The 15,132-nt window shown below is 64.8% G+C and overlaps 1 protein-coding gene across 1 annotated transcript in view; it reads left to right on the top strand.

The window, feature by feature from the left end:
* ACAP2 (ArfGAP with coiled-coil, ankyrin repeat and PH domains 2) overlaps positions 1-10,431 on the top strand; it is a 42,497-nt gene extending 32,066 nt beyond the window's left edge. Inside the window, exons 9-14 of the mRNA XM_048486078.1 lie at positions 2,073-2,147; positions 4,301-4,413; positions 8,526-8,577; positions 8,692-8,792; positions 8,974-9,079; positions 10,153-10,431. Of these exons, the coding sequence (XP_048342035.1) occupies positions 2,073-2,147; positions 4,301-4,413; positions 8,526-8,577; positions 8,692-8,792; positions 8,974-9,079; positions 10,153-10,401 (696 nt within the window). The 3' untranslated portion in view covers positions 10,402-10,431. The remainder of the gene's footprint in view (positions 1-2,072; positions 2,148-4,300; positions 4,414-8,525; positions 8,578-8,691; positions 8,793-8,973; positions 9,080-10,152) is intronic.
* The last annotated feature ends 4,701 nt before the right edge of the window (positions 10,432-15,132 follow it).

Raw genomic sequence — 15,132 nt, 5'->3', positions numbered from 1 at the left:
CCTGCCAGTCCAGTGGTATTGGTTAAGAACAGGTGGACTCTAATCCGGAGAACTGGGTTTGATTCCCCACAGCCTCCATATTGAGCAGTGGACTCTTACCTGGTGAACTGGATTTATCTCCTATGCATGAAACCTGCCGGGTGACCTTGGGTCAGTCACAGTTCTTCGGAACTCTCTCAGCCCCACCTACCAACGTGGTGTAGTGGTTAAGAGCAGGTGGACTCTGATCTGGAGAACTGGGTTTGATTCCCCGCTCCTCCACCCGAGCGACAGAGTCTCACCTGGCGAACTAGATTTGCTTCCGCACTCCTACGTTCCAGCTGGGTGACTTTGGGCCAGTCACAGTTCTCTCGGAACTCTCAGCCCCACTTACCTTGCCAGGTGTCTGTTGACTATATCAGGATGGGGAGCCTGATTTTAGTTTGGGAAAGGAGAAGAGTTTGGATGTCTGCCCCGCCTTACTCTCCTGAAAGGAGGCTCAAAGGGGAGGGAAAAGTAGTTTATAAGCCCCTTTGAGTCTTCTTCCAGGAGAGACAGGCTCTCCATCCTGATATAGTCCTTTACAGAAAAAAAGACTTGCCCCTCTTTTTGTGGAAAGGGCCTGGAGCGCCACTGGCTTCAGTTAGCCAAACGAGCTGGGACTTGAAGGGGTCGACCTCCCCCCCCTTCCCCCACCACTTGCCTTTAAAAGAGTTTGAAAGAGAGCCAGCGTGGTGTAGTGATTAAGATAGGCTGACCAGCCGTCCTGCTTTTGGCGGGACAGTCCCGCCTTAAAACAATTTGTCCCGCGTCCTGCGGGTTTTTACAAGTGTCCTCATTATTGGAAGGCTGCCGCACTGCCTTCTGGGGCGCAAGGCAGTGGGGGAGTGTCCCGCGCGCGTGGCCGCAGGAGCGCACGGCCTTGTGGCAGTGTTTCCTGTGACAGGGTGGGAAATGGGAGCGCCCCACAAGACCGTGCGCTCCTGCGGCTGCGCGTGCGGCCGCCCACCTACCCACCCGTCCCGGTTTACAAAGGTGACCATCTGGTCACCTTAGGTTAAGAGCAGGTGCACTCTAATCTGGAGAACCGGGTTTGATTCCCTGCTCTGTCACTTGAGCTGTCAAGGCTGATCTGGTGCACCAGATTAGCCTGTGCACTCCAACACACGCCAGCTGAGTGACCTTGGGCTAGTCACAGTTCTTCGGAGCTCTCTCAGCCCCACCCACCTCATGGGGTGTTTGTTGTGGGGGGGCGGGGGGAAGGAGATTATAAGCCCCTTTGAGTCTCCTTACAGGTGAGAAAGGGGGGGATATAAATCCAACTCTTCTTCTTTGAAAGACTACCCAAGATCCTGTCTGGCTGGTCTGTGTGGGGCCGGAATTCAGCTCTTCAGGGAGCAGCGGTGGCATAGGAGGTTAAGAGCTCGTGTATCTAATCTGGAAGAACCGGGTTTGATTCCCAGCTCTGCCGCCTGAGCTGTTTAGGCTTATCTGGGGAATTCAGATTAGCCTGTGCACTCCCACACACGCCAGCTGGGTGACCTTGGGCTAGTCACAGCTTCTCGGAGCTCTCTCAGCCCCACCCACCTCCCAGGGTGTTTGTTGTGAGGGGGGAAGGGCAAGGAGATTGTCAGCCCCTTTGAGTCTCCTGCAGGAGAGAAAGGGGGGATATAAATCCAAACTCTTCTTCTTTTTCTCTTCCTGGGAGGTCAGTCCTCCGGCCGGCTATTGTGCTCCCAGCTACTGTCTCAGGGCTGCTGTTGCTTGAAGGCGGGAGGGAGGAAGGGAGAGCCGGCCGGCTGGCCGGCTGCTTGCGCTGCTGGGCATGAGTCATCCTTTTTCACCAGCCGCATGTCCCTGGCACCGCTGCTATTCTTGAAAGCTGCCAGCTCCTTGGAGAGGTGTCAGGAAACAGGACAGGCCTCTTGCCTGGCTGTAGTCAGGAAAGCTCCTTGGGACGGGAGCGCTGGAGGGCAGGCAGGGTCGTGGGATGGGGGGGTCGAGGTGCATCTCTGGGGGGGGCGCACATAAGTCCCCCAGTAGCTCCTGGCTGTCCTTTCTCTAAAGTGGCCTTTTCCTCTTCCTCTTTGCAGCTGAACCGGCTGGCAGTGGATGCTGAGAAGGAGAAGAGAGAGATGGAGCAGAAACACTCCACCATTCAGCAAAAGGTACCTGAAACGTGCCACCGTTGCAGGAGGCCCGGTGCAGACGGCCAGGGGCCCAGTCACGTGCAGGGGTGCCTGTGCAGAGTTCTGGAGCCCCACACGTGTTCCCAGTGGGACTCTCGCCTTTTTGCTCCTCACACTGCCTTTCTACCCCAGTGGCGGGTTCGAAAGGTGGTTTTTGGTGCCCTGCTACGTGGCTGCTGGCAGGAGAAATAGGGGGAAGAAGAAGGATTTATATCCCCTTTCTCTCCTGTAAGGAGACTCAAGGGGGCTTACAAACTCCTTACCCTCCCCCCCCAACAAACACCCGGGTGGGGCTGAGAGAGTTCTGAGAGAACTGCAAATGGCCCAAGGTCACCCAGCAGGTATGTAGGAGTGCGGAAACACATCTAATTCACCAGATAAGCCTCTGCCACTCAGGTGGAGGAATGGGGAGTCAAACCCAGTTCTCCAGATTAGAATGCACCTGCTCTTAACCACTTCACCACATTGGCTGCTTTCTGAATTTCCAGAGGTGCTGCGCGGCTCGCAGCCTGAGCCCTTTAGCTGGGACGTGAGACACAGGTGTTCCTCGGCCATATGAGGCTGGAACTCTGTGGTGGCGCATCTGCTTTGCACGCAGAGAGTCACCTGTTCAGTTCCTGGCATCTCCAGGTATGAGTCCTCAGGTGGCGGCATGGACCCTTCTCTTCCTGAGGCACTGGAGAGCCGCTGCCCAGCGGAGGAGGCGGGGCCAAGCATTACAAGGACCAGAACTGGCCAAAGACAGGCCTGTTCTGCCAAATGAATCGTAGTCCAAGTGCGAATGAAGCCACAATTGTGTCTGCTTTCCACACTGCCTCTCCTCAAGCTGAAGTCGATCTCGCAGCTTTGACTTGAACCTGTGTGTTAAGATGGAGCACAAATCCTGAAGAAGCGCTTAGACGATGCAGGTGCTGGGCGCCTCCTACAGTGAGCTGCGTCCTGGGTTCCTCTGAGGTTTTTCAGGCCGTGGTTCTGGACAAAATACAGGAAGCCAGAATGGAGGGAGACTTCGTACCGCTTGCTGAGTCTGTGGAAGGGTGCCCCTTGAGCCGGGAGAACCAGCGTGGTGTAGTGGTTAAGAGCAGCGGACGCTAATCTGGAGAACTGGGTTCGAGTTCCCACTCCTCCACGAGAGTGGCATACTCTAATCTGGTGAACTGGATTTGTTTCCTCGCTCCTCCACATGAAGCCTGCTGGGTGACTTTGGGCCAGTCCCAGTTTTTCTCTCTCACAAGGTATCTGTTGTAGGGAAAGGAGTTGTAAGCCATCTCCTTCCATCCAGAAATGTGGGGTATAAATCCAAACTATTATTTTCCTTGAAAAATTAGGGTTGCCAACTCCAAGGTTTGATTCCCTCTTCTTCCATATGAGTGACAGACTCTTATTTGGAGAACTGGATTAATATGTTGTCGAAGGCTTTCACGGCCGGATTCAACTGGTTGTGGTGGGTTTTCCGGGCTGGTTGGCCGTGGTCTGGTGGGTCTTGTTCCTAACGTTTCGCCTGCATCTGTGGCTGCCATCTTCAGAGATGTATCACAGAGAGAAGTCTGTTTCACACTGTCTAAGTGAGAAGGGAAAGTTTAGCGTGGTATATTCTTGGTGTCTCTGCAACGCAGAAGAAAGGATAAAGAGCATAGCAGGTGTGCTTTCTTGATCCGGAGTGTCTCCATTTTCCGGGTCTGTTGGAACATTTCCTCTCCGTAGAGGTGTTCAATGTCTTGTCGAAGGCTTTCACGGCCGGATTCAACTGGTTCTGGTTTCTCTGTGATACACCTCTGAAGATGCCAGCCACAGATGCAGCCGAAACGTTAGGAACAAGACCCACCAGACCACGGCCACGCAGCCCGGAAAACCCACCAGAACCAGAACTGGATTAGTTTCCCTGCTCCTCCATGTAAAGCCTCCTGGGAGACCTTGGGCCAGTCCCAGTTCTCTCAGAACTCTCTCAGCCCCACCTGCCTCACAAGGTGTCTGTTGTGGTGAGAGGAAAGGAAAAGGAGTTTGTAAGCCACCTTGAGTCTCCTTGTAGGAGAGAATGGTGGGGTATAGATCCAAAATCTTCTTTTCCAAGGGCCTGTGTGATTCTGTTCCATGCCGCACTTCATTGAAGCGACCTCTTGTTTTTCCACCAGGATTTCTCCAGTGACGAGACGAAGCTGGAATACAACGTCGATGCAGCCAATGGCATCGTCATGGAAGGGTACCTCTTCAAGCGAGCCAGCAACGCCTTCAAGACCTGGAACAGGTAACCGGCTCTCCCACTTCCTTTTTCTGCTCCGCTGGACTTTGCCACGCGTTTGTGTGAATGGCTCCTGCCACCCCCCTTCTGTCCCGGATGCGTCTGCCAGTCCAAGCTTGTCACTTTTTAGGACTGGAGTCTACAGGACGCTCCACATTGGCTTGATCTTACAGAGCTCTCCTCTGCATTGGGGGAGCCCCTTTTCTATTCCTAGCCTCATCCGTGACTGGCTGCTGCTGATTGGCGAAGCTGAGAATGTGGTTGTCTGGGCTTCCCTCTAGGTCACAGGTGTCGAACTCGCGGCCCTCCAGATGTTACGGACTACAGCTCCCATCATCCCCTGCCAGCATGACGCTGGCAGGGGATGATGGGAACTGTAGTCCATAACATCTGGAGGGCCGCCAGTTCGATACCTATGCTCTAGGTAGATTCTCCTGGGCTACCTTGAAACCACAGGGGGTTGGCAATGAGGAATGAAGTTTCCAAAGGCCAAGTCTCCCTTGAAGTTGGTCAGTCACAGCTGCCCCTCTTGTGGTCTTGGCTAGCATGGTATAGTGGTTAAGAAGAGGTGGACACACAGGAAGGCAACGGAGCCTTGCTTGGCCATGGGGCCTGAACCTGCTCCGTCCAGCAGTTCCAAGGAGCAGCAGTGGCGTAGGAGGTTAAGAGCTCGTGTATCTAATCTGGAGGAACCGGGTTTGATTCCCAGCTCTGCCGCCTGAGCTGTGGAGGCTTATCTGGGGAATTCAGATTAGCTTCTCCGTGCACACTCCCACACACGCCAGCTGGGTGACCTTGGGCTAGTCACAGCTTCTCGGAGCTCTCTCAGCCCCACCCACCTCACAGGGTGTTTGTTGTGAGGGGGGAAGGGCAAGGAGATTGTCAGCCCCTTTGAGTCTCCTGCAGGAGAGAAAGGGGGGATATAAATCCAACTCTTCTTCTTCTTCTTCTTCTTCTTCTTCTTCTTCTTCTTCTTCTTCTTCTTCTTCTTCTTCAAGGAAGATGGCTTCTAAGGCTGTGCTGAGTGCTTGTTGGCTTTCCCCTTTGCGCTGACTCTGTGTGTTCGTCAGTGTGTGCGTCTGCAGCCATGTGGCGTCTAAACCATTGCTGCCCACCACAGCGCCTCAGTTGACTTAGCTGCAGCGTGTACCTGCCCTCTGTTTCCTTAACTCCACTGAGTCCTTGTGTCTTGCTACTTCTGCGATTGTTTTGGTGGGGTTTTCTCGGCGTTGGGGTCCTCTTCTTCTCCCCATTACGTTTAACCCTGCCCCGTTTTTTCCACATGACAGGAAAAGGCCCGATCGCATCAGGTACCGGCCAGCTTCTTGCGTCCCTCCCCTTTGCCCCGCTCATTGGCTCAGCATGCCCGCCCTGCATGTGGCCCTCCCCTTTCCACTCAGGTGACTTGCCACGGATAAAAGGAAGTCTCACTGGCCCACCACTTCATTGGCTGAAACAGGTTTGATGGTTTCAGGGTCACTGGTGGGCTGGGGTGTAGCAGGGAGTAGCAGGCACCTTCTGCACATGGGCTCGACAGTTCCCCTCGCTTATGGCCCTGGGAATGTGGCCGTTTTGGAGTGTGTGCGTGCGTGTGTGTGTGTGCTTGGAAACTAGCTCAGGGGCTGGGCTCTGCCTGCTTCGGCTCATTCTCAAGTGTGCTCAGAAGAATCCCTTTTGCAAAGCACCAAGTTTTTCAAAATGTGATTTTTCTCATACTTAGAATCATAGAATCACACAGTTGGAAGAGACCCCCAAGGGCCATCCAGTCCAACCCCCTGCCATGCAGGAACACACAATCAAAGCACTCCTGACAGATGGCTGTCCAGCCTCTGTTTAAAAACCTCCAAAGAAGGAGACTCCACCACACTCCGAGGTAGCACATTCCACTGTCGAACAGCCCTTCCTGTCAGGAAGTTCTTCCTAGTGTTTAGGTGGAATCTCTTTTCCTTCACCTTGAACCCATTACTTCTGGTCCTAGTCTTTAGAGCTGCAGAAAACAAGCTTGATCCCTCACCAACATGACATCCCTTCAGATATCTAAACATGGTTATCATGTCACCTCTTAACCAGTGTCGTAGGAGGTTAAGAGCTCGTGTATCTAATCTGGAGGAACCGGGTTTGATTCCCCGCTCTGCTGCCTGAGCTGTGGAGGCTTATCTGGGGAATTCAGATTAGCCTGTGCACTCCCACACACGCCAGCTGGGTGACCTTGGGCTAGTTACAGCTTCTCGGAGCTCTCTCAGCCCCACCCACCTCACAGGGTGTTTGTTGTGAGGGGGGAAGGGCAAGGAGATTGTCAGCCCCTTTGAGTCTCCTGCAGGAGAGAAATGGGGGATATAAATCCAAACTCTTCTTCTCTTCACCAAACTAAACATCCCCAGTTCCCTAAGTCTCTCCTCATAGGGCATGGACTCCAGACCTTTGACCATTTTTGTTGCCCTCTTGATGCCTTGCAATCCTGCTTTCTAACAGTGTGAACTTGGGTTGATTGAGTTTGCCTTGGGTAGATTTAATGTTTTGAGTGCCACTGCTGCTTTGAACTGACGAAGCCTAGCATACCCAAAAGCAGATTCCTCTGCAAAGCTTGCCAGTTGTGTTGTGATCCTTTCTTTGGCAATACCGGTGGGCGCTTCTGCATCTTGGTCAAAGTGGAGTAGTTTTGTGCTTAAGGCCCGAAAAGGCAACGGATCCCGTCCCGGCGTCGCCTGGGCCAGCAGGTGCTCTGCTGGGAAGGAAGGGCAGGCTTTTGTGGAAATGCTCTCTCCTGCCTCCTTTGGTGTGCCTGGGCTATTCCTGCAGTACGGGCTTCCCAACAGTCCCTCAGGGATAAGAACATAAGAACAAGCCTGCTGGATCAGACCAGAGTCCATCTAGTCCAGCACTCTGCTACTCACAGTGGCCCACCAGGTGCCTTTCGGAGCTCACGTGCAGGATGTGAAAGCGATGGCCTTCTGCTGCTGCTGCTGCTCCTCAGCACCTGGTCTGCTAAGGCATTTGCAATCTCAGATCAAGGAGGATCAAGATTGGTAGCCATAGACCGACTTCTCCTCCATCAATCTGTCCAAGCCCCTTTTAAAGCTATCCAGGTTAGTGGCCATCACCACCTCCTGTGGCAGCATATTCCAAACACCAATCACACGTTAGGTGTGAAGAAGTGTTTCCTTTTATTAGTCCTAATTTCTTCCCCCCAGCATTTTCAATGGATGCCCCCTGGTTCTAGTATTGTGAGAAAGAAAAATTTCTCTCTGTCCACATTTTCTACCCCCTGCATAATTTTATAAACTTCAATCATATCCCCCCTCAGACGTCTCCTCTCCAAACTAAGGAGTCCCAAACGCTGCAGCCTCTCCTCATAAGGAAGGTGCTCCAGTCCCTCAATCATCCTCGTTGCCCTTCTCTGCACTTTTTCTATCTCTTTGATATCCTTTTTGAGATGTGGCGACCAGAACTGAACACAGTACTCCAAGTGCAGTCGCACCACTGCTTTATATAAGGGCATGACAATCTTTGCAGTTTTATTCTCAATTCCTTTCCTAATAATCCCCAGCATAGAGTTTGCCTTTTTCACAGCTGCCATGCATTGAGTTGACATTCCCATGGAACTATCCACTACGACGCCCAAATCCCTTTCCTGGTCTGTGACTGATAGCACTGACCCCTGTAGCGTGTATGTGAAGTTTGGATTTTTTGCCCCAATGTGCATCATTTTTCATTTTGCTACATTTGACTACATTTGCCATTTCTTAGCCCACTCCCCTGATTTATCAAGGTTCGCTTGGAGCTCTTCACAATCCTTCGCGGTTCTCACCACACTACATAATTTGGTAAATTTGGATGGCTTCTCCTCAGCCCCCTGAACTGGGGGAAAAGGTGTGACTGATTCTGTCTTCTGGAGCTTCCCCCCAGATCCCTCTTTCTCAGGCCTTTCATATTCTCAACTTTTCATCTCCGCTTAAAACTTTCATTGCTGTACTGTTGGAGCTCAAAGTCTGGTTGGCAACAGAGTCTCTGATCAGGGAATTGTCCCACCTGTGCAGTGTTGCTTGGGAGTCTGTGCTTCTCCCGTTGTGTAACGTCTTACAGCAGGAAGAGTGACGATCTTTGCTTCCCTTTTGTAGACGCTGGTTCTCGATACAGAATAATCAACTGGTGTACCAGAAGAAGTTCAAGGTGAGTCTCACGCGTTCTCTGAATGGGGTGGAGGATTGGCTGTGGTGCGTTTTCCGGGCTGTGTGGCCCTGGTCTGGTAGGTCTTGTCCCTAACGTTTCGTTCTCTCTCTTTAGGATAACCCCACCGTAGTTGTGGAGGATCTGCGCCTGTGCACAGTGAAGCCCTGTGAGGACGTCGAGAGGCGCTTCTGCTTCGAGGTGGTCTCCCCGACAAAGTAAGCAGATGTCCTTTGAGCACGCAGTCATGGGGATCCTGGCATTTGGGCTGCAGAGCTCAAGCGTTGTCTAAAGACTCTCCGGGGCTTTGGGAATGTAGGCTGCTAGACTCGGACCTGGGTTCAAATTCCTGTCGAGTCATGACGCTCACAGCATCCAATCGACTTCTTTCTCTCGCAGAAGCTGTATCCTGCAGGCTGATTCGGAAAAGCTGCGGCAGGCGTGGATCCAGGCCGTCCAAGCCAGCATCGCCACGGCCTACCGGGACAAAGGGGAAGACTCTGAAGCAAGTAGACCTAACTCAGTTTTGTCCACATGGGGATGGGTGCCGTGGGGCAGAGGGGCATTTTTTCCAGAGGAAGAGGCAGCAAAGAAGAGCTCTCCCAGAAGTTGTTATTCAGCCTAAAGGTTAGCCATACCCCTTATATAGGCCGTGGTGCGGCCACACTAGGAGTACTGTATTTTCAGTTCTAGGTCGCCACATCTCAAAAAGGATACTCGAAGATATAGAAAAAGTTAAGAGAAAGGGCAACGAGGATGATTGAGGGACTGGAAAGGACCTGGTACTTATGAGGAGAGGCTGCAGCGTTTGGAGACTCTGGTTTAGAGAGGCGACGTCTGAGGGGGGTCAGGATTGAAGTCTATACAATTGTACTTGGGGTAGAAAGAAATGTTGTGAGACATTTTTCTCTCTTTCCCACAATACTAGAACCAGGGGACATTCATTTAGAAATGCTGGGGTGTAGAATTGGGACCTAATAAAGGGAAACACTTCTTCACATAACGTGTGATTGGTGTTTTGGAATATACTACCACACAGGAGGTGGGTGATGGCCTTAACTTGGATAGCTTTAAAAGGGGCTTGGACAGATTTATGGAGGAGAAGTCGATCTATGGCTCCCAATCTTGATCCTCTTTGATCTGAGATTGCAAATGCCTTAACAGTCCAGGTGCTCGGGAGCAACAGCCACAGAAGGCCATTGCTTTCACCTCCTGCAGGTGAGCTCCCAAAGGCACCTGGTGGGCCACTCAATAGAAAGTATGAGAGCTGGACAGGGCGGACTCTGGTCCCCAGTCAAGCTGGCTTGTTCTTATGTTCTTGTATTACAAGGTGGCCTAGGAGTTAGAGGTGGGGGTGAGGCAGCCTTCCCTAATACAAGCACAGACTCAGCAGCTGGGGGTGAAGCCATAGAAACTTCACTTGTCAGGAGAGGAGTTGTGTTTTGCGCTGCCGTTCCCATCGCCCTCTTGGCATGCTGCAGGAAGGGGCTCCTTTGGCAGAGGTGGGGTGCCCAGTCAGGGAAAGTCAAAGTTGCGCAGGGCTGGCTTCTTGACTTCGTTTTGGGCGTCTCCCACCAGGTGGAGCGAAAGGCTGCCCCGCCGGCCGGGAGCCCGGAGTTTGGTGCCGAGACCAAGGAGAAGCTGCTGAAAGGAGAGAGCTCCCTCCAGAGGGTCCAGAGTATCGCCGGCAACGCCGTCTGCTGTGACTGTGGCCTGGCAGATCCGCGGTGGGCCAGCATCAACCTGGGCATCACCTTGTGCATTGAGTGCTCGGGCATTCACAGGTGGGCAGAGGCCAAAGCTGGAAGTTCCTTGTTCACTGCCTGAGATTCCCCACCAGACCCCCTCAAGGGGACCCGTCATCCTTCCAGCATGGTGAAGTGGTTCAGAGCAGTTGGATTCTAATCTGGGGAACCGGGTTGAATTCCCCACTCCTCCACCTGAGTGGCAGAGGCTTATCTGGTGAACCAGATGTGTTTCCGCACTTTTACTTTCCTGCTGGTGACCTTGGGCTAGTCACAGTTCTCCAGGACTCTCTCAGCCCCACCTACTTCACAAGGTGTCTGTTGTGGGGAGAGTGGGGGGGGGGGGGGGTGGGGGGGGGGGGGGGTGGGGGGGGGGGGGGTTGTGGGAGCGGGGGGGCGAGGGGGGGAGGGGGGAGGGGGGGGGGGGGGGGAGGGGGGGGGGGGGCGGGGGGGGGGGGGGGTGGAGGGGTGGGGGGGGGGGGGGGGGGATGGGGGGGGGGGGGGGGTGGGGGGGGGTGGGGTGGGGGGGTGTGGTCGGGGGGGGTGGTGCGGGGGGGTGGGGGGGGTGGTGGGCTGGGGGGGGGGTGGGGGGGGGGGGGGGTGGGGGGGGGGGGGGGTGGGGGGGGGGGGGGGTGGGGGGGGGGGGGGGTGGGGGGGGGGGGGGGTGGGGGGGGGGGGGGGTGGGGGGGGGGGGGGGTGGGGGGGGGGGGGGGTGGGGGGGGGGGGGGGTGGGGGGGGGGGGGGGTGGGGGGGGGGGGGGGTGGGGGGGGGGGGGGGTGGGGGGGGGGGGGGGTGGGGGGGGGGGGGGGTGGGGGGGGGGGGGGGTGGGGGGGGGGGGGGGTGGGGGGGGGGGGGGGTGGGGGGGGGGGGGGGTGGGGGGGGGGGGGGGTGGGGGGGGGGGGGGGTGGGGGGGGGGGGGGGTGGGGGGGGGGGGGGGTGGGGGGGGGGGGGGGTGGGGGGGGGGGGGGGTGGGGGGGGGGGGGGGTGGGGGGGGGGGGGGGTGGGGGGGGGGGGGGGTGGGGGGGGGGGGGGGTGGGGGGGGGGGGGGGTGGGGGGGGGGGGGGGTGGGGGGGGGGGGGGGTGGGGGGGGGGGGGGGTGGGGGGGGGGGGGGGTGGGGGGGGGGGGGGGTGGGGGGGGGGGGGGGTGGGGGGGGGGGGGGGTGGGGGGGGGGGGGGGTGGGGGGGGGGGGGGGTGGGGGGGGGGGGGGGTGGGGGGGGGGGGGGGTGGGGGGGGGGGGGGGTGGGGGGGGGGGGGGGTGGGGGGGGGGGGGGGTGGGGGGGGGGGGGGGTGGGGGGGGGGGGGGGTGGGGGGGGGGGGGGGTGGGGGGGGGGGGGGGTGGGGGGGGGGGGGGGTGGGGGGGGGGGGGGGTGGGGGGGGGGGGGGGTGGGGGGGGGGGGGGGTGGGGGGGGGGGGGGGTGGGGGGGGGGGGGGGTGGGGGGGGGGGGGGGTGGGGGGGGGGGGGGGTGGGGGGGGGGGGGGGTGGGGGGGGGGGGGGGTGGGGGGGGGGGGGGGTGGGGGGGGGGGGGGGTGGGGGGGGGGGGGGGTGGGGGGGGGGGGGGGTGGGGGGGGGGGGGGGTGGGGGGGGGGGGGGGTGGGGGGGGGGGGGGGTGGGGGGGGGGGGGGGTGGGGGGGGGGGGGGGTGGGGGGGGGGGGGGGTGGGGGGGGGGGGGGGTGGGGGGGGGGGGGGGTGGGGGGGGGGGGGGGTGGGGGGGGGGGGGGGTGGGGGGGGGGGGGGGTGGGGGGGGGGGGGGGTGGGGGGGGGGGGGGGTGGGGGGGGGGGGGGGTGGGGGGGGGGGGGGGTGGGGGGGGGGGGGGGTGGGGGGGGGGGGGGGTGGGGGGGGGGGGGGGTGGGGGGGGGGGGGGGTGGGGGGGGGGGGGGGTGGGGGGGGGGGGGGGTGGGGGGGGGGGGGGGTGGGGGGGGGGGGGGGTGGGGGGGGGGGGGGGTGGGGGGGGGGGGGGGTGGGGGGGGGGGGGGGTGGGGGGGGGGGGGGGTGGGGGGGGGGGGGGGTGGGGGGGGGGGGGGGTGGGGGGGGGGGGGGGTGGGGGGGGGGGGGGGTGGGGGGGGGGGGGGGTGGGGGGGGGGGGGGGTGGGGGGGGGGGGGGGTGGGGGGGGGGGGGGGTGGGGGGGGGGGGGGGTGGGGGGGGGGGGGGGTGGGGGGGGGGGGGGGTGGGGGGGGGGGGGGGTGGGGGGGGGGGGGGGTGGGGGGGGGGGGGGGTGGGGGGGGGGGGGGGTGGGGGGGGGGGGGGGTGGGGGGGGGGGGGGGTGGGGGGGGGGGGGGGTGGGGGGGGGGGGGGGTGGGGGGGGGGGGGGGTGGGGGGGGGGGGGGGTGGGGGGGGGGGGGGGTGGGGGGGGGGGGGGGTGGGGGGGGGGGGGGGTGGGGGGGGGGGGGGGTGGGGGGGGGGGGGGGTGGGGGGGGGGGGGGGTGGGGGGGGGGGGGGGTGGGGGGGGGGGGGGGTGGGGGGGGGGGGGGGTGGGGGGGGGGGGGGGTGGGGGGGGGGGGGGGTGGGGGGGGGGGGGGGTGGGGGGGGGGGGGGGTGGGGGGGGGGGGGGGTGGGGGGGGGGGGGGGTGGGGGGGGGGGGGGGTGGGGGGGGGGGGGGGTGGGGGGGGGGGGGGGTGGGGGGGGGGGGGGGTGGGGGGGGGGGGGGGTGGGGGGGGGGGGGGGTGGGGGGGGGGGGGGGTGGGGGGGGGGGGGGGTGGGGGGGGGGGGGGGTGGGGGGGGGGGGGGGTGGGGGGGGGGGGGGGTGGGGGGGGGGGGGGGTGGGGGGGGGGGGGGGTGGGGGGGGGGGGGGGTGGGGGGGGGGGGGGGTGGGGGGGGGGGGGGGTGGGGGGGGGGGGGGGTGGGGGGGGGGGGGGGTGGGGGGGGGGGGGGGTGGGGGGGGGGGGGGGTGGGGGGGGGGGGGGGTGGGGGGGGGGGGGGGTGGGGGGGGGGGGGGGTGGGGGGGGGGGGGGGTGGGGGGGGGGGGGGGTGGGGGGGGGGGGGGGTGGGGGGGGGGGGGGGTGGGGGGGGGGGGGGGTGGGGGGGGGGGGGGGTGGGGGGGGGGGGGGGTGGGGGGGGGGGGGGGTGGGGGGGGGGGGGGGTGGGGGGGGGGGGGGGTGGGGGGGGGGGGGGGTGGGGGGGGGGGGGGGTGGGGGGGGGGGGGGGTGGGGGGGGGGGGGGGTGGGGGGGGGGGGGGGTGGGGGGGGGGGGGGGTGGGGGGGGGGGGGGGTGGGGGGGGGGGGGGGTGGGGGGGGGGGGGGGTGGGGGGGGGGGGGGGTGGGGGGGGGGGGGGGTGGGGGGGGGGGGGGGTGGGGGGGGGGGGGGGTGGGGGGGGGGGGGGGTGGGGGGGGGGGGGGGTGGGGGGGGGGGGGGGTGGGGGGGGGGGGGGGTGGGGGGGGGGGGGGGTGGGGGGGGGGGGGGGTGGGGGGGGGGGGGGGTGGGGGGGGGGGGGGGTGGGGGGGGGGGGGGGTGGGGGGGGGGGGGGGTGGGGGGGGGGGGGGGTGGGGGGGGGGGGGGGTGGGGGGGGGGGGGGGTGGGGGGGGGGGGGGGTGGGGGGGGGGGGGGGTGGGGGGGGGGGGGGGTGGGGGGGGGGGGGGGTGGGGGGGGGGGGGGGTGGGGGGGGGGGGGGGTGGGGGGGGGGGGGGGTGGGGGGGGGGGGGGGTGGGGGGGGGGGGGGGTGGGGGGGGGGGGGGGTGGGGGGGGGGGGGGGTGGGGGGGGGGGGGGGTGGGGGGGGGGGGGGGTGGGGGGGGGGGGGGGTGGGGGGGGGGGGGGGTGGGGGGGGGGGGGGGTGGGGGGGGGGGGGGGTGGGGGGGGGGGGGGGTGGGGGGGGGGGGGGGTGGGGGGGGGGGGGGGTGGGGGGGGGGGGGGGTGGGGGGGGGGGGGGGTGGGGGGGGGGGGGGGTGGGGGGGGGGGGGGGTGGGGGGGGGGGGGGGTGGGGGGGGGGGGGGGTGGGGGGGGGGGGGGGTGGGGGGGGGGGGGGGTGGGGGGGGGGGGGGGTGGGGGGGGGGGGGGGTGGGGGGGGGGGGGGGTGGGGGGGGGGGGGGGTGGGGGGGGGGGGGGGTGGGGGGGGGGGGGGGTGGGGGGGGGGGGGGGTGGGGGGGGGGGGGGGTGGGGGGGGGGGGGGGTGGGGGGGGGGGGGGGTGGGGGGGGGGGGGGGTGGGGGGGGGGGGGGGTGGGGGGGGGGGGGGGTGGGGGGGGGGGGGGGTGGGGGGGGGGGGGGGTGGGGGGGGGGGGGGGTGGGGGGGGGGGGGGGTGGGGGGGGGGGGGGGTGGGGGGGGGGGGGGGTGGGGGGGGGGGGGGGTGGGGGGGGGGGGGGGTGGGGGGGGGGGGGGGTGGGGGGGGGGGGGGGTGGGGGGGGGGGGGGGTGGGGGGGGGGGGGGGTGGGGGGGGGGGGGGGTGGGGGGGGGGGGGGGTGGGGGGGGGGGGGGGTGGGGGGGGGGGGGGGTGGGGGGGGGGGGGGGTGGGGGGGGGGGGGGGTGGGGGGGGGGGGGGGTGGGGGGGGGGGGGGGTGGGGGGGGGGGGGGGTGGGGGGGGGGGGGGGTGGGGGGGGGGGGGGGTGGGGGGGGGGGGGGGTGGGGGGGGGGGGGGGTGGGGGGGGGGGGGGGTGGGGGGGGGGGGGGGTGGGGGGGGGGGGGGGTGGGGGGGGGGGGGGGTGGGGGGGGGGGGGGGTGGGGGGGGGGGGGGGTGGGGGGGGGGGGGGGTGGGGGGGGGGGGGGGTGGGGGGGGGGGGGGGTGGGGGGGGGGGGGGGTGGGGGGGGGGGGGGGTGGGGGGGGGGGGGGGTGGGGGGGGGGGGGGGTGGGGGGGGGGGGGGGTGGGGGGGGGGGGGGGTGGG

Source organism: Sphaerodactylus townsendi, linkage group LG02 (genome assembly GCF_021028975.2).
Source record: "Sphaerodactylus townsendi isolate TG3544 linkage group LG02, MPM_Stown_v2.3, whole genome shotgun sequence".
Lineage (NCBI taxonomy): Eukaryota > Metazoa > Chordata > Lepidosauria > Squamata > Sphaerodactylidae > Sphaerodactylus > Sphaerodactylus townsendi.
Note: the sequence above shows the minus strand (reverse complement) of the source record. Positions and strands in the feature narration are given on the sequence as shown.